We start from the raw sequence: 11,725 nt of genomic DNA on the forward strand, positions 1-11,725 counted from the left end.
CGCTCAGCAGCGAAAGCTCCACTTTTTGCTACTGAAGAGAAAGTAAAATGCCTATAGGCTACCTGTTCAAAGAAAAGAGAGGTAGCAGCAGAGGAAATAAACTAAATGCCTCCTTGCTTTTATAGGGCTGCTCAGGAGCATCGTTTTAGAGTCAAGCCAGGGCATTACAGCAGAAGAGAGGAGTTTGAAACTAAATTCTCCAGGCAAAGCGTGGAGCCAGCCAACCTTACCAGGAACCCATTCAAAGAGAATTCATTTCAATTCAACTAGTTGACTGTACATCTCTTGCAGATTTATTCTCACAAAGTGCCTTGTAAACTTCAAACTGACATATGAGCTGTATAAAAGGATCTCTTCACCCACCACTAAGTACAGACAGGTTTGAAGCAAAACACAGCCGAGGTTTAACCACCCAACTAAACAGCATCTTAGGGCAGAAAGAGAACAGTGGCTAGCTAAAACCAAGAGGACATAGGACAAATATAATCCCCAAATCTGGAATTTAGCCACCCCTGCCATCGGGAAGAGCCAAGATTGCTGGTAACCACAAGTGGTCAAGACCTCATTTTACCAGAGAACCTCTCCAAAAGCCTAGCACCCCCTAGCTTTAAGTGATAGAAAGAGATATTTTTATTTAAAAGAGGAGAATCTTGTCAAAAAGGCCCAAGAGTCAGAAGTGAGGAAATTAAAAATCACAGACAAGCAGCCCTAGTGGTCACAGAAGGCATTTATGCACATAAACAACGGTGGAAAGAGGACAAGCCAGCTTCAGTCTGTTTCCATGGCAAGACTTAAGGTTATTCAGGTCAGCCTGGATGGCTCCCAAAACCAGGAAATCCAGCTCAACAGAAAGGCCCAAATACAAGAAGCGAATTAAGATGGTTAAGAGGGAATTAGCACAGCAAACAGACAAGGACAGGAAAACCTCAACACATTCTGCTAGGCAGAGTAACAAGTCACTAGCACAGCATGGGACAGCCACAGGTCCCGAAAGCACTTCAGAGCAGATTGGCCATGCCGCTAACTAAAATATGCTCATTAAAATCAGCTACTGTACCAGAGAGCTCAAAGGTAGCAAATCAAATGGATGACCTTGGCAATCACAGACCAGTGAGCCTTGCTTTCAGTATCAGGCCAAGTGGTTGAAATAGCTGAATCATAGAACATCTAGATGAACAGGATACAACAGGGACAAACCAGCACCACTTCTGAAAAAGAAAATCATGCCCGTCTTGTCTACTTCAATTCTTAGTGGGTGTCAGCCACACCGTGGATGAATGAGAACCAGCTGACAGGCGATCTGGACTTCAAAACCCCTCTGATAGACCCCTCAGAGGAGGCTATTAAGGAAACTAAGTAGTCCTGGATGAAAGGTAAATTAGTGTCATATGTTAACAGTGAGGTGTTCTACAGCTTCTTAGGAGGACTAGTGCTGTTTAACACATGAATGGTCCAGAAAAGGGGCTGCCCAGGAAGAGGACAAGATTTACAGATGACAGCATGGTTTAAGTTAGCTGAGACATGTAAAGCCTGAAGCACCAAACAGGGTCTAACAGAGCTGGCTGAATGGAGGCTGCATGGTTGCAGATGAGTCAGTGTTGATAAATGCATGGTAGTGCACATCAGGATAAATAATCTGAACTGCCCATACACTGGGGGCAGGGGTGGGCGGGCTCCGTATTAACGCTAGTCATATGGAAAAGGAACCAGGGCATCCTTGCAGAGAGCTCAATGAAAATCTGCTCTATGTGAAGCGGCAGTCAAAAGATCAAACAGAACACAAGGATTCATTAATAGCATCACCCTATTTTGGAAGGAACATAGCAGAAAAAGAGATCAAAAGATGGGTGAAAACTGAGCGACAATGAGATTTTCATAGGAGAGACTGAAAAGATGAAGGTTGTTAAGGAAGAGGTGAATAAGAAGGGACATAGGTAATGGTCGTCACAGGCACAAACTTTTGTTGGTGCCAGTGGGTGCTTGCACCCCCCCAGCCCCTAGCCCTGCCCCGACTCCACCCCCTCCCTGCCCTTATTATGCCCCTCCCCAAATCCACACTCCAGCCCCGTCTCTTCCCCCAGCGCACCGCATTCCTCCTCCTCCTGCCTCCTTCCCAGCACTTGCCACGCGAAACAGCTGTTTCACAGTGCAAGCGCTGGGAGAGAGGGGGAGAAGCAGGACGCAGTGGCGCGCTCAGGGGAGGAGGCAGAGCGGAGGCGAGCTGGGGCGGGGAGCTGCCGGGGAGTGCAGCGCAAGCACCAATTTTTCCCCGGGGGTGCTCCAGCCCTGGAGCACCCACAGAGTCAGTGCCTATAATGAATGCTAGAGGAGAGCCTGTATATTTGTGCGCTCATTTACCCTCTTGCACAATACAAAAACAAGGGACTGTCAGTGAAACTGAAAAGCAACACACTTAAAAAGGGCATTTAAACCCAATGTTTAATCACCCTGAGGAATATACAGCCACGAGGTATCGAAAGACTAAGATCAAGAGAAGGATTAGACATTTACATGGATAATGGGAACATCTGTATTCTGTTAGACGAGATACAAGCTCATGTTCCAGGGCATAGGCCAGGCACTAGCTATCTGGGCTTAGGAAGGAACTGACCCTAGGGACCGACTACTTCCTAGCTGCACCTTCCTCTGAAGCATCTGGTTATCGGTCACAATATGGACCACTGGTCCGACTGGGTCTGCAATCCCTACATTCTTACCGAACTGGACCATTGGCCCAGTAATGATCCACAGAGACGGGTAACCCCTAAAGAGTCACCGTCCCCTCAATGTTCCCAGCCAAGCAAATCCACATAGCTGCAGAGAGTTGGCAGGAGCACAGCACAGTGACGTGAAACAGAATTAAGCGCTCCTATAAACAGCGTTCCAAACCTGATTCCCCTCTTTGAAGCTAAGCCCAAAGTCAATGAGTTTAAAGCACTCCTCCTCTGCGCTCCAAAGGATGTTGCGTGGCTTGAGGTCTGCATGAACATAGCCTTTGTGGTGAAGGAAAGACAGGGCCTCTAGCACATCACGGGCACAGTGCTGGATCATCCACATGGAGCAGCCCTGATGGCTGGAGTAGAGAAGCAGCTCTGACACGCTGATGTCCAGCAGCTCCAGCAGGAGGCAGCGAGAAGGGCCATTCGCAGAGAAGTGGTTGGTGAACACACCGTACAGCGTCACTGGAATCAGACAAGGGCAAAGCTGGTGAATTCAAAGTGACTCCGAGTTGTGCATCATACCCGTTCCGCTTCCCTTTAGATCAGTGAGGGAGCGTACAGAGGCTGAAAGCATAGAACGTGCGTCAGAGCACGTCCCATTGTAAGTTCCAAATCCCAACACAGTTAGAATGGCGCTGTCTGTGAGAGGGCTCTCTGCAGCTGTCTGGAATGGGTTACTGGGGAGGGAAGAGTCACCTTATGGTTAAGGCACTGGACTAAGCCAGATTGCGTGACCTTGGGCAAGTCACTTAGTCTAGCCAGAGTCTCAGTTTCCCATCTGTAGAAAAGGGCCAATTCTGCATTTCTCCCCGCATCATGTCCATTCCCACTGTAAGCTTTCTGGGAAAGGTTTCTCCCTATGTGTCTGTGTAGCACCAGCCCTGATGGGAGCTGGGCCTCTAGGAGCTACAGTAAACAGTTAAGTCAAGAGACTCAATGACCGATTGAAGGTGTAACCTACCAGGAGCATGGTTACTCAAACGCAGCCTCATTGCAGAGGAGCCTGCAAGCATGGGGAAGCGGGGGGGCACCATGCCTAGTGGGCAGAGGAATGGCCGATAAAGAAGGGGCTGGGGCAGTCCCCCAGCCTGTCTGAGGAGGAGAGGCTTGGGTGGCTGGGCAGCATGCCCAGGAGAGAAGGCCTCCAAGCAGCAGGGGAACACAACAACAGCAGGAAAGGGGGGGGGGGGGCCAAAGAGCAGAAGCAGACCCTGAGGCAGACATATTCCAGTGAAGCACCTAGCTAAGACATTCCATATTCTCCCAGTTGTACTGCCCACATGTGCAACTGCGGGAGGTGCTGCTGGGATGAGGTGCGACTCTGCATGGGGTTGTGGGGTAGAGAGGGAGAGGCCCTCTTCCGCACACACGGTTCCACACCGCCCCAACCTTGTCATTCCCACACTGGAGCATGACCCTGTGGGCTCCAAGCACGTGGCTGAATGTGCAGGAGACGCAGGGATGGGCTCAGGGCCCCACAGACCAACAGCTTTTCATTCTACTCACAAGGATCAGGCTCCCCTCCATGCCCCACAGTGTTTGAGCACCTCCCGCCCTGGGCAAGTGGCTTGGTGGTGGATCCCTAGAGCTGTCATGCAGACTTGGATTACCATCCTTTTAATTCAAACCTGCTTTGCAGCACAGCTCCCGCCTGGTCTGAGGGCAGCTCAGCTGGACCTGGAAAACCCCCAGTACAGACAGTCCTCTGATGCCTGCCTCTCCCCACACAGGACACCTGCCCTGCCATGGCTGGGAGGGGAAGAGGGAACGGGCTGGTTTGGGAGCATACAGAGCCAGCCTGCTAACCCTTTTCTTGCTACAGTTGCACTTTGGACTCCAAGCAAGGAGCCAGCAGATTATTCAAAACTCCTACTGGTTCTACCAATGGTTGGATGCACACTTCAGCACTCTTCCCTTCCCCCACCCAGCACAGGGAGGCAGGGCATAGCAGCCTGCAGCAGCCATATAGGCGGCACCTAGTGTCAGGGCAGACCCTCCTCCACATCAATCTGCCAGATGCTGCAGGAAGAAAAGCCGTAGAACACAGGAGGGTACAAAGTGCCCCCCAGCTCCAGCTCCCACCCTGGCCCAAAGTACAGCCCGCCCACATGGAGAGCTGGGGCCAGTAACTGGAGGTTGTGGGGTGGCCTGTCCTTGGTCTGACCTGATTACCACTGCTGCAGTGGGGGAGTTGTGCAGAGGGAGTTCCCATGCCTAGTGCTGCAGGGAGCTGGTCGGTAGCCCTAGGGGGTGACCCTGGTACAATTCCTCAGGCTGCCATGGGGAGCGCATATATCCAGTTCCCAAGGAAGGGGTCCCAGCCCATTTCCAATGTTGCAGTGGGGGCCCCAACAGGATGTCGCTGGGGCAGGGACAGTGGAGTCCCCATCCTGGGGCAGGGACAGTGGAGTCCCCATCCTGGCTCAGGAGAGTTTCGGTTATAGATGTTGCTGGGAGAGAGGGGCTATGGGCCCCTAACACAGTCTGGGGGAGGTCCCAGTTACCAGCACTGTGGAGGGGGATGGGAAGCATGGCCAGGCCAGGGGTGAGGGGGAGCCAGGGTCCCTGTCATTGCTGTCGAGGGGTCCTGGCTCTTGATGCTGCAGTTGGGGTATGTCTCGGCTTGGTGAGAGATCCAAGGGAATGGAGGGGGTCCGGGTTACTTGTGTTGCTATAGTGGGGGAGATCTCTGTCCCAGAGCAGTAGGGTCCTGGCTCCTGATACTGCAGTGAAGGATCAAAGACCGGAGGGGGACGGGACGGGGGGGGGGGGGACGGACTCTTGGTTGCCCATTTTGCAGTGGGGGAGTGGCAGTCTCTATCTTGGGGAGGTCCCAGTCCATGTAGGGGGTCCCAGTTACCTCATGATGCAGTAAGAGGGGTCCTGTTCCAATTACTGACATTATAGCTGGAGATAGAGCGCCGCTGGCCTGGCAGTATGGGGTTGTGAGCTGGTGAGGGAGGCGGTCCTAGTTACCAGTGCTGTTGAAGGGTCGTAGTCCCTGATGTTATGAGGAGGGGGCCAGGCTTGGTGGGGGTACTGGCCCTGTCACCGATACTGTGGTGGTGGGGGTTCCAGCCCAGTTGGACTGGCCCAGTTACTGATGTTGCAGCATGTGGAGAGAAGGATGTGCTGTGGTGGTGCAGGGGGAAGGGCAGGGCTGGCAGGGGCCAGGTCCCCATCACTGATGCCGTGGGGTGGGCAGAGAGAGGGGAGCCAGGGCTAGCAGGGGCCAGGGTCCCCATTACATGCTGTGGGCAGTGGGGGCAGGAAGACGGGGACCAGGGCTGGCATAGGCCAGGGTCCCCATTACTGATGCTGTGGAGGGGCAGGGAGAGGGGGGCCAGGGTCCCGGTTACTGATGCAATGGGGATGCAGGAAGAGGGGGGCCAGGGCTGAAAGGGTCCCCGTTACTACTGTTGTGGAGTGGGGTTGGGGGATCCCGGTTATGCTGATGCTGTGGTAGGCCTGTGGGGTTCGGGTCCACAAAGCAGCAGGTACCCCAGTTACTGATATTGCAGTAGGGACAGGGGGTTCTGTCCTGGAGGGTGGGGCACCACAGTTAGCAGTGTTCTGGGGGGATTGGCATGCAGGGGTCCTGAATCCTGATCACTGATGTTGTGGGGGAGGAAAAGGGGGTCCTGTCCCAGCCCTGTCCTGGTTACTGGGGGTGGAAGTAGTGGGCCCAAGAGGGTTTTAGCCCAGGGGACTAGCAGGGGTTCTGATTACCAATTCTGCATAGGGTCCCAGCTGGAGGTGCTGGGGGATGGGTCTGAGCCCAGTAACTGAAGTTGTGGGGATGGAAGTATGGGGGGGTGGGGTGCTGGCCAGGAGGTCAATGGTGGAATCCTGGATGTTGTGGGGATTAGGAGAAGTGGTCCTATCCGGTCCCAGTTACTGGGGTGGGGGAGTATAAGGGCGGGGTCCAGGTTGTGGGATGCAGGGAGGGACCTGGTTACAAATGTTGCAGGAGGCCCCAGCTGGTCCTGGTTGCCATGAGTGGGGTCCCGATCTGAGGAGGTCCTGGTTATCCATGTTGCGTGGGGGATCCTGGTTACGGATGTTGTGGAAAGGGTCATGATCAGGGAGGCCTGGCTTGTAGGGAGTGCTGGGGGTCCTGATTACTGATGTGTGTATGGGGGGGGGGGGGGGTCCTGGCCTGGGAGAGGAATGCCGGGGTCCTGGTTACCTGTGCTGCATGGGGGTCCTGTTCCAATCCCAGTTACTCAGTGGTCATGGCCAGAGAGTTCAGGGTGAACCTGGTTACTGGTGTTGCTGGGGGAGTGTGGGGCTTGTCTCAGCAAAACCCGTTACTGATGTTGAGGGGGTGGGTGGGAAGGTCCCGTTACCGATGTTGCAGTGGGGGGGTAGGTTGGGGGGATCCCGTTACCGATGCTGCGGTGGGGGGGTCCTCTTACTGATCTTGCGGTGGCGGGAGTAGGATGGGGGATCCCGTTACCGATGCTGCAGTGGGGGGAGTAGGATGGGGGATCCCATTACCGATGCTGTAGGAGGTAGTGGGGTAGGGATTCTGTTACCGATGTTGCAGGGGGTAGGATGGGGGGGGTCTCGTTACCAATGTTGCAGGGGGGGATCCCGTTACCGATGCTGCAATGGATGGGGTAGTTTGGGGGGTCCCATTACCTATGTGGGGCTGTCCCGTTACCGATGTTGCAGGAGGATCCCGTTACCGATGCTGCGGTGGCGGGATCCTGTTACCAATGCTGTGATGGACAGGGTAGGGTGGGGGGGTCCCATTACCGATGCTGTGGTGAGGTGTGTGTGTGTGTGGGGGGGTAGGGATCCCGTTTCCGATGCTGCGGTGGGGTAGGGTGGGGGGTCCCGTTTCCGATGCTGAGGAGGATGTGTGTGTGTGGGGGGGGGGGGAAGGATCCGGTTACCGATGCTGCGGGGGGAGGGGGGATCCCGTTACCGATGTTGCGGTGGCCCCGCAGCTGCTCCAGCGCGGCGCGCTCCTTGCCGAAGCCGTACTCCGGGGCGCTGCGGGCGGCAGGCCCGGGCCGCGCCGGAGGCACAAACTCCTTGACGGCGCCGAGCGGGGCGCGCGGGTCCCCGCAGCAGCGCACGCGGAAGACGGAGGCGGAGGCGCCGCTGCCGAGCTGGGCCTGCACCTGCCACAGGCGGCCCAGCGCCTCCAGCAGCGGGACCCCGGCCATCGCCTCAGCGCCCGCCGGGAACGAGCCGGAACTCCGCCCCCGCCACAGGACCAGCCCTGCCTCCCTGCTCCCGCCCCCAGCACTCCGCCCCACTGGCCCCGCCCCCTTTCAGACCCCATCGGTTCCTCCCACTGGGCCCGACGCGCCCTCGTCCGAGCGTGCAGGCTGCCGGCTGGCGCAGACTGTTTGGCCTGAGGGCCAGATCGGGTTTCCAAAATTGTATGGAGGGCCGGCTAGGGGGCAAGGGGCTGGGAGTTGGATAGAGGGCAGGGCCCCGGCCTCGCCTCCTGTCCGACGCTTCCGCTTCTTGCTCCCTGACGGTCCCCCTGGGACTCCTGCCCCATCCGACCCCCCCGTCCCCTGAGGGCCCCCCGCACCACATCCAACCACCCCTCCTTCCTGACTGCCCCCCCCGAGACCCCTGCCCTATGTAACCCCCTGTTCCCCGCCCTCTGACCGCCCCGACCCCATCCACGCCCCCTCCCCCAACTGCCCTGCCCTCTATCCAACCCCCCCGCCTCAACTGCCCTGCCCTTTATCCAACCCCCCCTGCTCCCTGCCCCAACTGCCCTGCCCTCTATCCAACCCCCCCTGCTCCCTGCCCCAACTGCCCTGCCCTCTATCCAACCCCCCCCAGCTCCCTACCCCAACTGCCCTGCCCTCTATCCAACCCCCCCTGCTCCCTGCCCCAACTGCCCTGCCCTCTATCCAACCCCCCCCCCCCGCTCCCTGCCCCAACTGCCCTGCCCCCCTCTATCCAACCCCCCCGGCTCCCTGCCTCAACCCCCCGCCCCGCTCCCTGCCCCAACTGCCCTGTCTTCTGTCCAACCCCACACCGCTCCCTGCCTTAACTGCCTGCCCTCTATCCAACCCCCCCTCTTGTCCCCTTACCCCGCTGCCTGGAGCACTGGCGGCTGATGGGGGAGCCCAGAGGACCAGGTCAGGCCGTGGCTCTGCACCTGCGCTGCCCGGCTGCCCAGAGCGTTGAGGCGGCAGTGACATAGCGCTTGAGGCTGCGGGGGGGACAGTGGGGGAGAGGCCGGGGACTAGCCTCCCGGGCCAGGAGCTCAGGGGTCAGGCAGCAGGGTCCCTTGGGCCGGATCTGGCCTGCGAGCTGTAGTTTGCCCACCTCTGCTCTATACCCCCAGCAGACCTTATGGACCCTGGACACCCACCACCAGACCCTCAACACCTTATACACCCCCCAACACCAGACCATATTGATCCCCTACCAGGCTCCATACACGTTATAGATCCCTTGCCAGAGCCTATACACCCCCAACTGGGTCCTATAGGCTCACCACCAGACCTGTACACTTTATGGACCCTTGCCTAACTCTACTGACACCCTCACCACCAGATCCTATACTCCTAATAACTCCATAACCCACTATAAATTCCACCAGCCCCTATATACCTCCATATTCTGCCCTCCACTTACACACCTATATCCCTCAATACAGCTCCAACTGCCTCCATATCCTCTAAAATGCCCATTAGCCCCCATACACCCCAATACTCCATAGCTCCTGCCTGCCTTTATAACCCCTATAACCTCTGTATTCCCTCGACTTCCCATAAGCTCCATACAGTAACTCCTCACTTAACGCTGTAGTTATGTTCCTGAAAAATGCAACTTTAAGCGAAATGATGTTAAGCGAATCCAGTTTCCCCATAAGAATTAATGTAAATGGGGGGGTTAGGTTCCAGGGAAATTTTTTTTGCCAGACAAAAGGCATTATATACATTTTAAACAAGCAATTTAATACAGGTATTAAACAGGCTGGCAGACCCCCTATCAGCTCCCCTAAGCCCACGCCGCGCGCCTCCCACCTGCCGGTGGACCCCGCAGATCAGCGCCTTCCCCCTGCTCCCCCCGCGGCAAACCAGCTGATTGCCGCAGGCAGGGGAGCAGGGGAAAGGTGCTGATCTGTGGGGTCCACCGGCGGGTGGGAGGCACTTGGGAAGGGGGGCATAGGGGATTTGATAGGGGGGCTGCCAACCGTGGACAAAGCAGATGGCCAAACGTTATACCACAGCATTGCACAACTTTAAATGAGCATGTTCTGTAATGGATCAGGGACGTAAGATCGAAACGTTAAGCAAGAGGACGTTAAGTGGGGAGTTACTGTACTTGCTGTGCACCCCAATATCCATCCTATACCACCTTATAGGTGCATCCCCTCAGATCCCTATACCTCACACTATCCTATAACCGCACTGTTACCTCAGTTTCCCCACTTATATTGGTTTTATTAAATGCCGCTATTGGATCAAACGGAAAAGATTGGCACTTATTTATGCACGCACACTTTCACCGCATTCATACCCTCATGCACCCACACACTCACACAGGTGGAGAGTTACCGGAGACAGCATAGGAAGCTGAGAAGCTGAAGCATAGTAGATCTGGTGTGTCCGCCTGCGGTCACGGATCTGGGCCGGTGAGCAGGTCAAGAAGGAGCAGGTCCTTAAAAGGGGAAGGGGCCATGTGCTCAGGAGTGCACTCACAAGATTGTACCTCCCGTAAAGGCCCTTTGCCCGGATCACCTGGCCAGTGGTTTGCCACGTTGCATTCCATCGTGCCCCAGGAAGACTTGCCTTCATCGCACCATCCATTGCTGCGCTGTGGGAGACTTACCTTGAAGGATCCTGACATCTCCAGTGTCGTGCCTGTCCTGGGAGCGTGAGTATGTGAGTGTGAGTGTGACCCCCCATTTCTTTTGAGCTTAGCTATCAGTATAATAAGCGTGCTGCTTTCTGCCAAACTCTGGTGGGTCATTAGTCCTCCCTAAGCTTACTAGCTGGCCCAATTTCAGGTAGCACCCACCTACACTTATGCCACCCTAGAACCCCATACCTGCTACACTACCCATAGGTGCCTATAAACCCCAATACCCTGTTGCCCTCATCCATCCCTATGCTTGTCTGCAATTCCCATATCCGCTGTGCCTCCAGAGACTCCTATGTTGCCAATTCTGGTAATTGTGTTTCTTAAGGCCTTAGGTTCTGGAGGCCTGTCATTAGGGGAGAGTGTCCACTTTCATTTAAAAAATAAGTTTCTAGCCCACCAGGTGGTGGAGGAATGTTTGAAAACATGACCCGAGCGATCCTTAAAGACTCAGAAATCTGCACACCAAGAAAAAGAGCCCAACACTAATGGTTTCTTTTAAATATGATTTTTAACAGGTTTCAGAGTGGTAGCCGTGTTAGTCTGTATCAGCAACCCCCATCTTTTCATGTACTACGTATATGTATCTTCCTACTGTATTTTCCACTCCATGCATCTGATGAAATGGGTTTAGCCCACAAAAGCTTATGCCCAAATAAATTTGTTAGTCTCTAAGATGCCACAATTACTCCGGTTTGGGTTTTTTTTTGATGATTTTTAAGCAACATCATGATTTTTTGGTACCCAACTCACTATTTTGAAATGGATCAGGTTGGCAATACTGTCCTGTACTTACTGAACATGCAGCTGTCTGCTTTATTGAACTGGCTGAAAGCTAGTGATCTGCTTGTGTGTGTGAGACAGAGAGAACAAGTTTGGGGAGCTGCTGTATGTTCCCCCATCCCCAGTGCAACACCACCACAGGATTTGAAGGCAATGAGGTGACTCATATGAAGTGAAGCTTGGGATCGAGGCCTCAGTGAGAGTCTGTTGTTGTTAGTTTGAGATATCTACCCACCCTTACTCACATGTGCAAGTCTGAACTCATCAGCAAAGCTGGATCTGATGAATTTCTCCCCCTCCCTCCACCCACCCAAAAGGACATCTTGTCAGAGATGTGTATGTGTGTAGAGTGTGATGCTATTCTCTCGGAAGCA

At 55.0% G+C, this 11,725-nt stretch overlaps 1 protein-coding gene across 2 annotated transcripts in view; it reads right to left on the reverse strand.

Annotated features, from left to right (window-relative positions):
* UHMK1 (U2AF homology motif kinase 1) overlaps positions 1–7,908 on the reverse strand; it is a 29,945-nt gene extending 22,037 nt beyond the window's left edge. For both annotated transcript variants that reach the window (XM_077824736.1, XM_077824735.1), the window contains exons 1-2: positions 7,654–7,908; positions 2,890–3,182 (exon numbers count right to left, since the gene is read on the reverse strand). In XM_077824736.1, coding sequence (XP_077680862.1) covers positions 2,890–3,182; positions 7,654–7,897 — 537 coding nt within the window. In that variant the 5' untranslated portion in view covers positions 7,898–7,908. The remainder of the gene's footprint in view (positions 1–2,889; positions 3,183–7,653) is intronic.
* Positions 7,909–11,725: the final 3,817 nt, after the last annotated feature.

The sequence above is a fragment of the Eretmochelys imbricata genome, chromosome 8 (assembly GCF_965152235.1).
Source record: "Eretmochelys imbricata isolate rEreImb1 chromosome 8, rEreImb1.hap1, whole genome shotgun sequence".
NCBI classification, from domain to species: Eukaryota; Metazoa; Chordata; order Testudines; family Cheloniidae; genus Eretmochelys; species Eretmochelys imbricata.